Source organism: Tasmannia lanceolata, unplaced genomic scaffold (genome assembly GCF_043159265.1).
Source record: "Tasmannia lanceolata isolate RefF3 unplaced genomic scaffold, GAP_Taslan_0.1 ptg000019l, whole genome shotgun sequence".
In the NCBI taxonomy this organism is placed as follows: Eukaryota; Viridiplantae; Streptophyta; class Magnoliopsida; order Canellales; family Winteraceae; genus Tasmannia; species Tasmannia lanceolata.
The window spans coordinates 22,960,332-22,978,007 of record NW_027518696.1 but is presented as its reverse complement, the minus strand read 5'-3'; the positions used below and the strand labels follow the sequence as shown (position 1 = coordinate 22,978,007).

General features: G+C 36.1%; 1 protein-coding gene across 7 annotated transcripts in view; it reads left to right on the top strand.

Moving 5' to 3' along the window:
* Positions 1-17,313, top strand: part of LOC143853464 (Early-responsive to dehydration stress protein (ERD4)) — a 70,695-nt gene extending 53,382 nt beyond the window's left edge. For 5 of the 7 annotated variants that reach the window (XM_077363243.1, XM_077363240.1, XM_077363244.1 and 2 more), the window contains 5 exons: positions 6,146-6,444; positions 6,845-7,124; positions 11,430-11,708; positions 13,769-14,002; positions 16,922-17,313. In XM_077363243.1, coding sequence (XP_077219358.1) covers positions 6,146-6,444; positions 6,845-7,124; positions 11,430-11,708; positions 13,769-14,002; positions 16,922-17,077 — 1,248 coding nt within the window. In that variant the 3' untranslated portion in view covers positions 17,078-17,313. Of the gene's footprint in view, positions 1-6,145; positions 6,445-6,833; positions 7,125-11,429; positions 11,709-13,768; positions 14,003-16,921 lie in introns of all 7 variants that reach the window. The other 2 variants (XM_077363242.1, XM_077363245.1) reach the window with 2 other exon arrangements.
* The last annotated feature ends 363 nt before the right edge of the window (positions 17,314-17,676 follow it).

The following is a 17,676-nucleotide window of genomic DNA, read 5'->3' as shown; positions in this document are numbered from 1 at the left end:
ACCCCAAATATTGTGATTGGGAATCAAATAATTTGTTGGTGATGTCTTTGCTCCTAAATTCTCCATTGTTCGGCAAATGCAGGGAGTAACTCAATATGCATCAAGAGTACAAAAGAAAATTTGAGTTATTGGCTGGTTTGAATATGTAATTTCTTATCCTGTTCGGGCACAAATTCTTGGCTGAGCTACACTTCCATCCCCTAAACAGTGTGTGCCTTATTGCAGAGATGATCATAGATGGATTGTTATGAATAAATCACCCCCTATACATGACATGTCTGCATTATCATCTTATTTGGAGGGACACATCAAAAAGCGTAGACAACGTGGCAGAAACAATGATTTAAGTGGTCATTAAAATAATAATTGTAATTAAGATCTGGGTTGAGGCCAAGGATGAGTAGTAGGTGAGAAGTGCTCCTATTGTAGGACTAATAGTAAGTAACCACACTTGAGATTGTTGTTGGGATCTCAAATTCTCAACAAAAACCATCTATGGCTAACAATGCTGCCTCAGAGTCTATAGTGACTACTACTTCACATGGTTCAATCCGACAAGAAGCTTCTCAATTGTGTACTTATGGTGACATGATCCAGGTATCCCAAGGTGATTATAACTCTTGATTCAACAGATGAACTACATCTGGCGCATGTTCACACCCTCCCTTTCTCAGTCAAGTACTTCAATGACCCTTCATATTATTCATTGTCCATCCCAGAACCCCTCATGGGCTAATGATTGCATGTATGGTACATCTCAGTATTTTTCATTTCTTTTCAGTTCAAATAATGTTTGTCATGTTCATCTAGAAGATGGTAGTCTTACCAAGATTTTTGATGAGGGATCCGTCTTTGTTTCTGCTGCTTTAACTTATTCTTTTCATGTTCTCAGCCTGTCCACTAATCTTCTGTCGGTAAGTTCCTTGACTAAAATTTGGAATTAGCATCACTTTCCTTCTAGGTATGTTTTCCAGTGAACAAAAAAAAAATATTGGTTGAGGTCATGACACAGTCAGTCTATCTCTTAGATCCTCTAATTTCACAACCTTATATTGATTTATTGGGTCGGAATAAAGATGACTTCCGTCACTGGCACTCTCGCCTAGGGCATCAATCTTTGTTAAGTCGCAAGTGTTTGGTTCCAGTTTGAAGTCCATTCATTGTGATAAGTTTATGCGTCAGTCTTAATTGTGATAAAGATGATTTCCATCACTGGCACTCTCGCCTAGGGCATCCAAAGATGGATGCTTAGGGCATCCAATCTTTGTTAAGTCTCAAGTGTTTGGTTCCAGTTTGAAGTCCATTAATTGTGATAAGTTTACGCGTCAGTCTTACGAATTTGCTCAACTTCAACGTCTACTTAATACCAAAGTTTGATTAATTGTTGTGTTTCTCCATTTCAATTGACTCATGATGATAACTTTAGGCAATCTGAGACTATATGCATGGAGAAACAATTTATTTAGTGAGGCAATATATTTAGTGGGAGATATGGTCAGAAGCTTAAGATCTACAAATAAAATAACTGAAACTGAATAGAAATTTATGATCGCTTGTGAAATAAAATTTGTCAGGGATAAGCTCATTTGTCTTAACAATAGCAAACACACTAATAGACCCATCAATGTATGCATTTTTTAAAATTAGGAAGAAAATGACTTGCGTGTATGACCATTTCAATTGTTTTGCCATTGCTAATTTGTGACTCCACCTTTTTTTATCATTTGTCTTCTGCTATCATTTTTATCTTATATGGATGTGCTTACGTGAGTGCTTGGAGTGAGGCGTTGTGTCCCTGTACTCTCATGCAGGTTGGCAGATATCTAGTGTCACATATTCACACGTGGGATATTCTCTTCTCCCTGTTTATAAACTTGGGACTAAGACAGGGTACTCGTCCTAGTTGCTTCATTTGACCTAGAACTGAGCACTAGTTCAAATACAATCTCAGTTTAAGCATTTTTTGGGAAGATTATTTATCTTCTATTCTTCTTAATAATGTAATTAGTGTTTGACCTTGTCATGCTTATGAAGCTTTGAGGAAAATATAAATCAGCAAGAAACCCATTTTTGGTTGAGAATAATGAGTATGAAACATAAATTATACATATTTGTTCAAACCAAAAACTTAAAAATTAAGATATGTAATGATATGTACTTGGATGGCCCTCTCAATATTTCATAAAATATGGGTAAATGTGTTTTCCTGAAAAATAATGTTTTTTATAGATCACATCATACAGAGATTAAACGGAATTTCTCTGTTAGTGGGCGTTGTGGTACTGTTCTGACAACTCGCCTGCCAGATTTTGAAATCTGCAGACTGATTTCCATGTTTGCATTTGAATTTGTAAATTTGTGGGTCTGTTCCTGTGGATGCTACTCTGTACTTGTGATTATTTGTGTATGCTTTGTGCTTTTGTTTCTTTTTGCGGATTTTGTTTACCTGTGATTCTAAAACGATATACGTAATTATGTGGTACTAAAAAACTGTCATCTTCTAGTAAATTTCGTTTCGTTTCGTACATTTCATGGACGAAACGTTTCGGTTTCGTTCCGAAAACGGAACAAAATTCCATCAATTTCGTTTCGGTGGGAATTTCAGTAAATTTCGGACATTTCGGACGAAATTTTTCGAAATCCAGAATTTTGTCCGAAATGGACAGAATTCCAGATTTCGTCCGGAATTGGCCATAACGGCTACTTTTGACTGGTTTTTGCAAGAAATTACCACAATACCCTTGTAACGGCTATTTTTTGCTTTTTTTTATTGTTTTAGCCCCAAAATGTGACCGTCTATATCTGTTTTATAGCTTTTGGGAAGGGTATTTTTGTCATTTTCACTTATACAAACCATTAAACCTCTATAAATACCCATTTCCCCGCCAACTTCTCCACCTTCACATATATCTTTCATTACTTCTCTTTACACTCTCACTTACACCCTTCTACTAAGTCGTCTTCAACTATTATAATCTTTAATATAAGCTTATTTTGGTGCAAGGGGAAGGTTTACAACTACAACACCCCTCACACTTTAACTGAAGGCTACTTTCTTCAACTCAAGTTCAAGTTCAAGGGCTTTGATTCTCCTCTAAAGGCTTCTAGTTTTAGGAAAGTTAAAAGCTTTTGTTTCCATTTCGTTTCTTTAATTTCAGTTTCATTTCAAACTTCATTTCTCCCCTTCTTCTACTCTTCTTTCATTACAAAATGAGTGGTTTAGGACCTTCTGGAGGAGCATCCTCTATTGGTTCGGCACCTGCTAGATCGGATGACCTGGCATGGGCTTACGTAACATTGGTTCCGGGTAAAAAAAACAAAGTAATTTGCATATTTTGTGGCAGTCATATCCGGTGGAGGTATAACCCGCTTGAAAGAACATTTAGCGGCTATTCCTGGTAGGGTAGCAGCCTGCGAAAAAGAGTGAAGATGTACAATACCGAATGGAGCAACTCTTAGATTCAAAGAGAAAAGAAAGGGCTAGGAAGAGCGTATCCAGAGCAGAGGTTGGAGGTTTTTATGGCACACTAGAAGAAGAAGAGGAAAAGAGCAGGATGATGAAGAAGACATTGGCACTAGACCATTGCCTCGGCGAAAGGGTAAGGAAGTTCTTGAAGAACCGAGTGGTACAAAAGGAAGAAGAAGGGAATCACAAGAGGGATCAGGAATTTCTTTGCATCACGAACAATCCCGGGAGCCCAGCCAAGCATTAAAAGTGCTTTGGCTACAAAAGAAATAGTGGATAGGGAAGACATGGCAGTTGGCATACTTTGCTAGGATTCCAATCTCCCTTTCAATGTTGCCAATTCACCTTTTTGGCAACCTATGTTTGATGCTGTGAATGCCGTGGGTTCGGATTATAAGGCACCTGCTTATCATGCTTTAAGGGGTTCCATTTTGAAGAATACAGTAGATGAAGTAAACAACTACTTGGAGGAGATTAAGATGTCATGGAGATACACTGGCTGTACAGCGTTATGGCCGATGGATGGACAGACACCAAACAACATTCCTTAATAAACCTTTTGGTGTACTGCCTTAAAAGAGTCATATTCCTAAATTCTGTTGATGCATTTGGCATAGTGAAGAATGGCAATGAATTATTCAATATCTTTGATAAATTGTAACAAAGTTAATCCTGAAAATGTGGTGCAGTTTGTAACTGACAATGAGCCAAGTTATAAACTGCTGGGAAAAGATTAGAAGCCAAATATGGTACATTCTTCTGGACTCTGTGTGCAGCCCATTGCTTAGATCTCATCTTGGAGCACCTGAGCAAACCGATTATATTTTCTCACATAACAAGCACAATTGAGAGTGCTCAACGATTACAAAGTTCATCTACAACCACGGAGGCCTCTTGAATTTGATGAGGAAGAAGTTCACAGGTGGGAGGGAGTTGTGCCGTCCTGCTTGGCCCATATTTGTTACAAATTTCATAAGCATACAAAGTCTGGTGTTAAATCGGAAAGTACTTTAACAAATGTTCATGTCTGACGAGTATAGTACTAGTAGGTTTGTCCAACACCCACTGAGTGACGAGGTAGTTAGTACTGTGTTAGACAAATGTTTTTGGGACCAGTGGAAGTACATTCTAAACGTCAGCGAGCCTTTAGTGAGAGTGCTACTTTTGGTAGATCGGCAGGACAAACCGATGATGGTTTACTTATATGAGGCCATGAATAGGGCCAAAGAGAACATCAAGGAGAGGTTGAAGAAAAAATAAGATTATATGTCCATCTGGAGGATCATCGACCAAAGATGGGATAGGCAACTCCACAGTCCCTCCATGCAGCAGGATACTTTCTTAATCCTGCTCTCCTTTTCACTCCTACTTTCTCTAAGTACAGTGAAGTCACCAAAGGCTTGCTGGCATGCATCACTCGACTGGTACCTGATGAACCTACACAAGACCTCATCAGCCATCAAATTGAGAGTTATCGAGAGATTAGTGGTATGTTTGGAATGAAGCTTGCAATCCGTAACCGATCGAAGTTGGGACCAGGTATATTTGATTTGTTTGTTTAATTAAGTTTACTTCATTTTAACTTTCAGTTTCTCAACAAATAAATGCTTTACTATTTGTTACTTTACAGTTGCATGGTGGAATCAATTCGGAGGTGACGTGGAGGAATTACAAAACTTTGGCGTCAGAATCCTCAGTCAGACCTGTAGTGCGACTGGATGTGAAAGGAACTGGAGCACCTTCAAACACATCCACTCCGCAAAGAGAAACAGGTTGGAGCACCAGAGATTGAATGACTTGGTGTTTGTCCATTACAACCTCAAGTTTCGCCAAATGTATACAACATAATATAATTTTTTCAACTCTCACCTTATCACTTTAAGTTTTAAGTTTAAACTTTGACATTAAACTTAATGTTTTCCTTTTCAGGGATTTGTTGAGGAAATCTTCTACAACTAATGACCCTATGAGTATAGATCATCTGGATGTCATCATGGATTGGGTTGCGGAAGAAGAAGATGTTAGTTTCACACTGTTAGTTTCACGCCGAAAGACATTGGTTGGGAAAATCTTGAAGCACCTACTACTATGGTTGGGACAGGGGCCGAGGACGACATGCCTCTTGAAGAAGATGTCCCTACTGGTGGTCCAGGTAGTGATGGCGGCGGCGGCGACGACGACGAAGAAGAAGACATTAAGTATGATCATTCGGGTTATGAATGAGAGTTGTTGTTGAGAGCTACTGCCTCCTGTCTATGTCTCATATATTTCTTCTTTTTTTTTAAAGTTTTTCTATGTATCAGACTATCAGTTGGACTTGTGCAAGACCTTTCAGTGTTTAATTAATAAATATGCCTTTTGGTTTACATATTTTGGACTATTTATTAGTTTTTTTATCTTTTTCATTCAATTTCTTATTTTTTGGGATTTTTCTCATATTTTTTAATATTTTTTTGTGTGACCGAAAAGTTTCGAATGAAATTCACTGAAATTTCATTTCGGTGGCCAAAACAAAATGGCCACCAAAACGAAATTTACAACTTAGGTTATCTTTCCAAGTCTATTATGTCGACCAAGTACTCAAAAACTGTCTTCTTTCCAAGCATATTATGCCCATTCATTATAGATTCTACCAAGCATATACAAACTCTTACTTCTCATAGTTCACTCATTTTCTAGGAGTTGCCTGTCGCATTTGTATCATTCAAGTCCCGATGGGGTGCGGCAATAGCTTCCCAAACTCGCCAACATGTAAATCCTATTTTATGGATCACTGAACCGGCCCCAGAACCACGGGATGTACTGTGGAATAATTTGGCTATACCATATAGTCATTTGATATTCCACAAAATTGGAGTTTTTATTGCAGCCGCAGTTCTTACTATTTTCTTTGCTCTCCCAGTCACCACAGTTCAAGGAATCGTCCAACTAGAGAAAATAAAGAAGTGGTTCCCCCCAGCAAGAGCTGTACAGTTGATGTAAGTATTTTATTGAGAAGTTTCTTCATTGAAATTTATAAGTCTTATGAATACATTTTTTAAGCCATGTTTAAACTGTAGTTTCTTTTTAATTTTCCACATTTGATGAAACTTTCATTGGTTGTTAATAGTTTGGTATAATTTATATCTGATGTTAAGCCTATTAAAATGTTTTATGTTGTTACTTTCTGTAATAAATAAGTTTACATGATGTTACTTTTATATTTCTTATGTTAATATTTATTTCCATTTATGATTCGGTCATGTACTTGCTATTCTTGTGATAGGTAAGTTGATATTTGCTTTGAATATTTTCATTTCATGATTTTTATTGGTTAAAAGATGACAAATTGAAGATTTTTCCATGGTTTTGCTCTAACATCTTCCAGCAATCTTCTAGACCAGGATTGAGCTCCGTTTTAACTGGGTACCTCCCAAGCGTCATTCTGAACAGCTTCATATATGTTATTCCCTATGCAATGCGCTCAATGGCGACACTAGAAGGTTGCGTGTCAAGGAGCAAGAAGGAGATGAAAGCTTGCAGCATGGTCTTCTATTTCTTAGTTGGAAATGTGTTCTTCTTGAGCCTTTTATCAGGGTCTTTACTAGACCAAATTGGAGAATCCTTCACTCATCCCAGGAGCTTTCCTAGTCATCTCGCAAGTGCTGTCTCTGCACAGGTAACTCTATCAATCTTTCTACTCTTATTTGTTGTTCAAGGGTTCTTTGTATTCAAAAAATTGGAAAAACCGAAAAAGGCTGATCTCTATTATGCTCAAGCAAAAAAGAACTATAAAGTGGGCGATTTTTAATATAAGTTGTTCTTTGAAAGAAAGAGAACTTAATATGATGCGTTCTTTGAAAAAAAAAAGGAATGCTCCTCTCATGAATCATATTGTTGTAAAAACCAATCATTTATTAATTGGGAAAAAAAGAACTATAAAGTGGGCAATTTTTAATATAAGCCTATGATTTGTGGCACGGACATGAGTGTCGCGTGTCGACATGGACACGGAGTGTCGGATACGGCAAACTCCCAAAATTTAGAAATGGGGACACGACTAAAATAGAAAGTACATATAATCATGATTTGTGGATACGGATTCGTGTGCCGAGTTTTGACACGGATATGAGGAATCTGACATGGAAACCCTTTAAAATCTAGAAATAGTGGCACACTCATACATGTACATACATATAAAGTTAATAAAACTTAAGCAGTACATTTAAAAGTGTCTAAAGGAGTTTTGACACGTGTGTCAACAAGAAATTCGAAGTGTCGGCCAAATCATAAATATTAATAGGATTCACCATTAGAAATATAGGAAATGGTTTCTGAGCTCGAGCTCAAATAGCTTATCTGAGCTAGAGCTCAGAAATAGGGTGGGTGCCTATGTTGTTTTGGTTATGTTAGATATTGATTTTATAGGACCTAACAAAGATAGGGTGTCCCTAAGAAATCATCTCCATAGGATCATTCTAAGTGTTGATTTGTGGAGGTTTAAAATGGACGGCTAGAAATTGGGTCCATTTGTGACTCTGCAGATCGAATGGTTAGGATGATCGTATGGAGATGGTTTCTTAGGAACACCCTATCTATGTCAGGATGTATGGAATGAATGGGTTGGATGAGTGAAACAACATGGGAGATGGCATATTTATAGTGGCTAGCTCAGATAAGCTATTTGAGCTTGAGCTCAGAAACCACGCCCCCTTAGAAATAAATACCCCAAGCAACATATACAAAAGATAAATATTACCCTTAATATACATACGAGGGGAAACAACTTGCTCCTATCATGAATCATAAAATAATTAAAATAATAATAGGTATTTTTCACTAGAAATAAATAGCCCAAGCAATACATACAGAACATAAATATTACCCCTGGCATACATATGAGAGGAAACAACTTGCTCCTATCATGAATCATAAAATACTTAAAATAATAATAGGCATTTTTCATTAGAAATAAATACCCCAAGCAATACATACAGAAGATAAATATTACCCCTAGCATACATATGAGAGGAAACAACTCAAAATGAAAATCAGAAACTTCTTTTTAATACTACCCATCAAATTTAAATGGGTAATTGTGTTGGAATATTGTTTGGTCATAGAAAGTTTCTAGCTTCATGTGAAACGACCAATTACTCCAAATTTCCAAAAGCTTAAGCTGTTAAAGTTGGTGTTATTTAATCATTTGTACTTCAACACTCCCCCTCACACGTGTCCCCACTTTTTTTGGGTTGGCCATACACGTGGATTTTTAATATCAAACAGTTGTTGAGTTTTGAACCCAGGACCTACCGTGCGGCAATAGCTCTGATACCATGTGAAACAACCAATTACTCCAAAAACTTAAACTGTAGGAGAAGGCATTATTTAATCATTTATATTTTAAAACTCCCTCTCCATGCGGAAGCAACGTGGACAGTCTCACCCCTCCATGTGACGGCAACGTGGGAACTACAAGATCCTCTTCGAGGTAATTTCACCGTCCTTGGAGGCAGAACGGGGATACTGAGGTCTTCCCCGAGGAACTTTTCCATCCTCCCAAGCACATTGAGGTTACCACGCCTCAGCTCTGATACCACTTGTTAGGGACCTGGGTAGAACTCACCCTTAAAAGCTAGCCTTTAAAGGGAGGGTGCCCATTCCCTTATAAGCCCATCCACATCACTACACTTTTCCGATGTGGGATATTTCTTTTGCGTGGAACCCCCAACAATCTCTCTCTCTCCATGCAGAAGCAACGTGGACAATCTCGCCCCTCCATGTAACGGCAACGTGGGAACCCAAAGATCCTCTCCGAGGGAATTTACTTTCCTCGGTGGCACACCGGGTTTACCGAAATCTTCCCCGGAGGACTTTTCCGTCCTCGGAGGCACACTAGGGTTACCACGCCCTCGGCTCTGCTACCATGTGAAACGACCAATTACTCCAAAAGCTTAAGCTGTTAGTGCATGTGACCATATAAAGTAACACCATTCATAGAGATAAACCTGTTTGATGTGCGTTCATCACATTTTGTTCCTTTCTTTTTTTTTTGAAAGATCGCATTTTGTTCTTAAACACCAAACAGTTTGTCAAGCCACAAGGTTCCAGTTTGGCAATTGAATCCCATATATAGATTCTTATATCAGTTTCTCTTCTATTTCAGGCAAGTCATTACATGCAAATAGATGCTGAAATCCTTTAAATAAGTTTATATTCAAATTATGGTATCTCAAAAGTTAACTCCAAAGAATATTGATGTGAAAGAATAATTGTTCAGATATTGTTTTCATCTTTTTCCATGCCGTGATCTGTATCTTCAATAATGTGTAACTTGTAGTTGATCGCATCAGGCTATGTCATAGACTTTCAAGTTGACCTCCTTGTAGTTCGAACCTCCATGTATTGAATGAATTTTCTTCACACCACTAAGTCAACCAAGAATTCTTTTGTTGTCAATCAAACTCTAACAATCTGACTTTGTAATTGATATTTTTTACCCTTTGATTAGCCCAGTTTTCATATCTCCATCACACGATGGCTTGAAGATTGTAATTATCTTAATTTAATCAAGAGGCCATGTTCAAGAGGTTATATAGAATTTTTAATCCTTTTTTTATGATGCTGCAATAGAGTTTGTGTAGCTTGCTCATTTGGACACCTCGACTCAAATATTATTGAAATCATGAAAATTCACTGAAATTTCTGCCTCCACCTTATGCAACTCATAGTGAATATAGTTGATGAGATAGAGATGAAAGAATAGAATAGGCTAAACAATCAAATCTAGAATCACGAAGAAAATGACTACGAAACTCAAAAACTTTGCAATATAATGTAAAAAATAAAAAATAAACAAGACAAGAAAATTTCATTACTTGCAGAAAACCACACTTATTGTCCTATATATAAGTGCCTTTAACCTAATTTCAACTTCCAAATTCAACTTAAAATCTTTCTGGACTCGAACCACCTCTAACAATTTCCAAAATTGACTTTCTAGTCTAAATCCAACTTCAAAACAAGAGTAGAAAGGGGATTTTGTAATCAGTCCAAGAAACTTTCCGAAAAACACCAATTTATAAAATCCAAGAAAAAGAATTTTAAAAAGAAAAGTAGAAGTTCCTAATATTTCTTTAAATTGAAAATTAAAATTCTTTCTATTTCCTGAAACTAACCTATAGGCCACCTACTGATGTCGCATGTCATCAAGTTGATGTCACCAGTTTTGCCCAATTTGTTGGCCCCTCTATGCAGATTCCGAATTATCCTTTCCTATGGTTTCACTTGGTTGATATGTGGGATCTATTGTGCCTTATTTTGTGCTAAATTTGAGGCTGCATCATTACGTGTCAAATATATAGGAAGTATTTTTACTTTCCAAATCTTTGCTGTTGCTTGAGGTAATTTAGATAAAGTTTATGGACTCCCAGTAGAACAGTAAAATCAATCACACTATTAATCACTAAGGACGGACGGGCTTAGATTCACTGTCTTAGGGCATGTTCGGCAACACTTCTCATTTTCGCCAAAAGAATCGGGCAGAAACAGGTAGATGAGAATCAGCAAAAGCAACTCCAAGTCTCTCAGCGAAATCCTATTTTTTACCCATGTAAAACTGGGAAAACTTAGAAACGTTGCGGGTTGGGATGCCGAACAAGATTCTTATGTTTCCTATTTATTTTCATTATCCCCACCTAATTAAATGGCAGAACGCATTATCGCGATGTTTACTGAACACGCCCTTAGATTACAAGTTATTGATGGAAAAGGCATGTTTATACAATCAAAAATTTATTGTTGAGCATAGTAGAAAAAGGGTGATGCAAAATATTTTAAACTAGTTCTGAAGTTAGGGCGTGAAGAATTTTGGGCGGCCTACTTACCGTAGTGATTAGTTTTAGTTTTTGATAGCTTTTGACTGTACCCAAACTTCAATTTGTTCAAATATTGGCGTCTTAACATTCTCATATTCATAATGCAGGCAGATTTCTTTATTACATATATTTTAACAGATGGATTGTCAGGGTTTTCACTGGAAGTTCTTCAGCCTGGCTTATTAATTTGGCACTGTATGAAATCTCATTCATGTTGTGGTGGAACAAAGAGAAAACCTTATCTTTATTCACTACCATACTACAGAGTTATTCCTATTGTCTCATTATCAATATTAATTGGAATGGTATATGCCGTCATCGCCCCGTTGCTGCTTCCATTTCTTATCGTTTATTTCTTTCTTGGTTACGTGGTGTATCTGAATCAGGTTATTTTTCCTCTTCATCTTCCACTAATTGTAATTTCAATTCCTTTATTGTTTCTTTCATGTAGAGAAATGGCAGCTTTGTCTGATAAGTGTTTCTTTTAATTTCTTTATAATATTTTTCGGTAACTTAATTTAAATTGTCACATTCTAATGGAACCACAGATTTTTATGTTTATTAATCCTTGTACCAGCATTCTATGCTAGGTCTTGTACTAAAAGTCCAGTTATCTTGTAAAATCTTCGTTATTGCATAGAATTTGGTTATTGCATAGAATTTGATTTTTACTGCAAAATCTTTCTAAGCATTTTTTGTAATTCTGTAAGAGTTTATTTATAACATAATTAACAATGGTATTCAATAAAGTTTGTCTTTTTTTTTTGGTTTTAATGCTTATGTCACATGATTCTTCTGCTTGATCTCTGATTGTGTGGAATACAGAAAGGAGAGGAAGGGCATAACTCAGTCTCAATTGACTCTTTTCTCACCACCACCCCTCTTGAATAACTTACAGAAATTTCTTTCATTAGTTGTGTATGTAATATGAAAAATACCACTAAAGAAAATAATGTTCCACAAGATGGAGCAATGATATCCAGTATCCAACTAGCAGTAAATCACACGAAGATATGTGTACCCTTGTTAGAAGGTGTAAGGTCACTTTGGTCCTTGTACTCTTTCTTCTTTTATATAAATACATAAGTGAGGGGGATCCATTCCTCAACTCACTTATGTATTTATATAAAGGAAGGAGTACAAGGACCAATGTGCCCTTAGGCACATATATACCTTCTATGTAACAACCCTTTGCCTTTGTAAACACAATTCCACCTTGCAACAAGTCCTCTGAAAATATTTCTAGTCATTGGTTTTGTGAGCACATCTATTTGCAGATCCTCTGACTCCTCATAGGGAGTACATTTCCTTTAACTGCTCATAGGGAGTTCATATCTCTCCCATATCACCTCGATGATGAAGTGATAGTCAACATTTATATGCTTAGTAGTCCCATGAAGACTGGATTAGATGCATTATCTGAGGCATTCTAGTTGTAACAATATAATGAAATTGGAAGGTCGATATCAAATCCAATCTTGGCAAGAAATATTTCTAATGACATTTCCATAGCCTTGTATTCTATTTAGCATGGCCTTGCATGGTTGTGGAGTTCACAAAAGAGTAACTGACAAAGTATTTGTAGGGAGGATGCCTCAGCAAATACCTAGAACCAGGGAAATAGCTTTTTTTCTACCTGCTGGGTTTTATTTCATGATTCCCCATGTTTTATTGTCTTGAAAATTGCTTGCTTCTAATCTTCTTTACCTTTTACTTTATTATCTCTTTGCAAGCCTGTAAAATGGAATATGAATGCTAGTTCTCGATATCCTAGCATTTTTTCTCTATATCATAGTATTTTTTTCAATGTTTAACCTTGAGGTGAACCTTACTGACTCATTGGCGCATTCATAAAGGGATACCTGAACAATGATTTGCAATACATTTCTGTATTTATTGTGAGATCAACTCTTGATAATTGCAATCTTTCTTATTGTTAAATTTCCATCAAAGAACTATACTACCGGTGAGTATAATACATAAATCTACATTTTATTTCCTCGCTGAAACCAAAATTTGGGGAAAATTAGTTCACTAGAGATTCATCCCTAGGTAAATTCCCAAGTATTTTCGAACCATTTACAATGGAAAAGAAGCACTCATCCATCCCAAGATAAACTCTCCAAATGTGTTGTCCCTATTGATTAGATTTCAGCATATGAAATATCTATCTCCATTCCTTATTATTTATATCGCGTTATTTATGGGTTTATGTTTCTATATGAAAAAAATTCTCTTTCATCAATAGAATTGTTTCATTTTTCTCTCAGGTACTTCTATGTAGTCATCACTTAGTAGTGCTTACCCTCATAAGTATGAATATCCTAGGGTAATAGTCTACTACATTCTTTCAGTATTTAATGTGCTGATAGCAACCCTGATTTGAATAGTCACTTTGGTTTTTCTTCAACTTTTAATGATTCTGTGAATGCGTGACTTTTTCCAGATTCAAGATGTATATGACATTGTTTATGAGACATGCGGACAGTACTGGCCATACATTCATCACTATATCTTCATTGCCATTGTTCTTATGCAAATCACTATGATTGGTCTATTTGGATTGAAGTCAAAGCCTGCGGCATCCATTTCAACAGTACTACTCCTTTTGACAACTTTATTATTTAACGAGTATTGCAAGATGCGGTTTCTTCCAACATTTTTCTATTACTCCATCCAGGTATCTTGAATGGTTATATACAGAATTTTATGAGTGTAGAACCATTTTAACATGGCATGCCCTGGGATTTTTGTTAAATTGTATGAATTTGATAACAAGAGTAACATATCAATCAACCCTGGATTAATCTGAATATTCTATGTTTTGAGATTTAAGAATGATAAACTAATGTATGAAGATAACAAAGATTCAATTATTTTTGTTTCATAGTATGCTTTCTATTTCAAGTTATATTAATCAATCTGGTACAAATTTCATGTTCGTTGTAATAATTGACACATCAAGCCGCTTTTCTCATGTCCAGAGAAATCCTCGTTCCTATACAACTCTTTGCCTCTTTGAGAGACCTTGTTATGACATGTTCCATGTACATTTGTTACTGTTGACATAATTGGCTGTCACATGAAATCATTGTTTCTTCCAGTGAGCAACTTGAATTCAAGTAAAGAATTATCTAAGCTACCTTTGACATAGAATCAATCTTTGAAACCAAACATGCAATACGTTCTTTGGTTGTGGAATGTGAAGTGCTACCGAAAATAAAAGAGTGACTAATGGCCTAGGACTTACTAAATGCATTGGAAACCTGATTGGCAAGTGGAATCCATTTTATGTACTTTTTAAGTTTTAACCCTTATCAGCAAGCATAATTTGACCTTAGTTATTATGCATCAACTTAAATTAAGCTTCGTTAATTAATTTTGGTTGTTGTAAGTAATTTTTTCAAATTTATTTGTCAAAATTTTGTTATCTTTCTTTTATTATCATTAGCAAATTGTTTTATATGAAAAATGAAGTCTAAAGATATTTATGTTAGACAATGAAGAGTTTATGAATTAGATTTGTAATATGTTCAAGGAAATTTGGATAAGCATAATTTAGACTAACAAAAACTTTGGATTCCTATTATAGGTCTAAATGTGAGTTCATAACATACTGAAGTTTGTGCAAAAGGTGGAGACATTGTCTATAAAAACTATTGAGATCCCACTCCATAGCTAAGGAAAGAAAACCAAGTTGTTGGATAGGCCATTGTATATCAAAAGATATTAAGTATGAGATAGGAGAAGCTGATGGAGAAGTGATTGTGGATTCAATGGGGCAACCTTGCGGCTGGGTTTTTGCACGGGCACCCTACAGTTTAACATATATATGGGCACTTTTTCTTACTTGGGACAGCCCCCTCTAGTGAAAAAGAGTTCGTACAATAGAGGAGCAGCAGGGGGGGGGGGGATGACGAACACACACACACACACACACACACACACACACACAGAGAGTACTCCTATTCGTGAGCAACAACTTGTATAACCGACTTTAGAAGGGTGCCCACCATTTTCTTCTCTACACTATAGCGTTGATTGAAATTACGGGTATTCTTATTTGATAATCCTCATATAAAATCAATCACATCATATCTATGATTTGTGGACAAGGACGCGGAGTGTCGGACATGGAAAATCCCCAAAATTTAAAAACAGTGACACGGCAAAAACAGAAAGTATATATAGCCATGATTTGTGGACACAGATTCATTTGTCAAGTTTCGACGCTGATATGAGGTGTCTGACATGGCAACTCCTAAAAATCTAGAAATGGACATGCCCATACACGTACGTACATATAAAATTACTGATTACTATCATAATTTGCAACAATGTAAACATGGCATTCATTTAACAAACTAATAAATATTAGATTTAATGAAGTATTATTAAAACAAACATGAGATAATCGAATAACAACGCATTCATCAATTTGATCTAGTTCTCTTCAATCTCCAATATGCAGCGAGAAAGGTAGAACAACAGAATACAATGAATATTAGAATAAGAGTTTGTTTAGGGTTTTAGGTTTAGGGGAAGGTTTATAACATCAAATATTAGATAAAGATGAACTAAAGGAAGAGTTTGTAATAAAAGAAGAGTTGATAATAAAAGAGTTAAAAACAATATTCAATAATATAACAGAAGGCTACACTTGATACTGTACAAAAATGTGTCAACACATCCACATTAAGTTTGACACTTCTAGAAGTACATTTAAGTGTCGAAAGGTGTGTCGACACGTGTCATGTTGGTGTCAGCAAAGCGTCAACTAAATCATAGCATCATATGTGATGATTTGAAAGCATACTTAAATACAATATTATTTCATACAGAAATATTAAAAACTTATATTCTCTCGTATTTAGTTGTTTTCCACTTCACAGAATACATTATTAATTCATATAGAAAACTCATAACTCAATAAAAATCTGCTGTTTTAAATCTATCGGGTGATTTAAATCTCTCTTTTGAGATTCATGAATAGTAACTGATTCAATAGATTTTTGGGGTTCCTTAGTCAACCTAGTGTTATGTCCCACTTGCCAGGGTATTCTGTCAAAAGATTAAGGGTATTTTGTAAATTAAATAAGTTACAAAGCCTGAAATTATAGGTGGGGAAAGGATGTTACATTCACTGAAGGAAATATTCTGAATTTTTTTGGTTTTGTGATTACCTGTTCGTGTAACCTCTTCTATTCATATACCAATCAGGCGTTACATTTCTATCTTTACAATTATGATCGTTAGGAACCCTTGTGATAAGTTGGAAGTACATGAAACATTTTAAAAAATATTCCTAATCTTTCAACCGAAGATAGCACCCCTCATGGCCAATCTTCAAAAACAGCTTGTAGTTTTCTGCTTGATTATGAGAACTTGGTGATGCATATTAGTGGCATTCATATCTTTCAATTGCCAATCTTCAAGCACAGTTTCTGGCTTCCTTCACAAATATATATTTTATAGCCCATGAACAGCAACGACTTCCTAGATTATTAAACTGTTACTTCGAAAATTTTACTATGTCAAAAGGTTCATCATGCAGGATAATTACTAATTACAGTCCAATGTGTGACTTTTCTGATTGAAGAATGCAATGGAAGCTGATGAAAGTGATGAGAGGGAGGGTCTGATGGAAGCCAACCGCGAGAATGTAATCAATGCCTATCGTCCACCTTGTCTGCGGCCGATGAACTTCACTTCTCCAAAACCTAGCTCTATGCAGCCTTTGGTGTCATCAACATGATGTATCTTCCTCAGTTTAGTCGGAGCTCCAATACTTTCTTTTAGCTTTGAACCAGTATGCCCACCAAACTATTCAACTGCCTCTCCAAGCTTGTTGTGGAGTATATGTACAATATTTGCTCAAATGTTCCTTGATAATTCTTTTATTTTGGACATTCAAGTAAATTTTTATCATGTTGTATTTACTTTTAAGGATAATGGTTCAATGATGATTTGCATGTCTGGAAGACAATCTTATTCTTGTTGCACCCATGAAGTTATTTTTCATTCAGCAGTTGCCATTTATATGTTCTTTTTATCATTGTTATCTGGTGCACAAATTGGAAGCCTCCGTCAGTTGTGTTATATGCTGTTCAATCCCTACAATAGTTGATCATACACTACATTCTCTGGCACTGGGCAATCCATTTTACACCTTACAATGTGAACGGCTAGGATTGCTCAATGGAGAATGATTTTGGGGCAAGCCTATCTACAGTTTGGGCCAGTAAATGAATGGTTCAGATTGTTGAACGAGTGACATACCCACTTGTACTTTCGCCTTCCCTTATTTTTCTTGGCAAAAGGTAACTGGGAACTATATAACTTCTCCATGGTGTT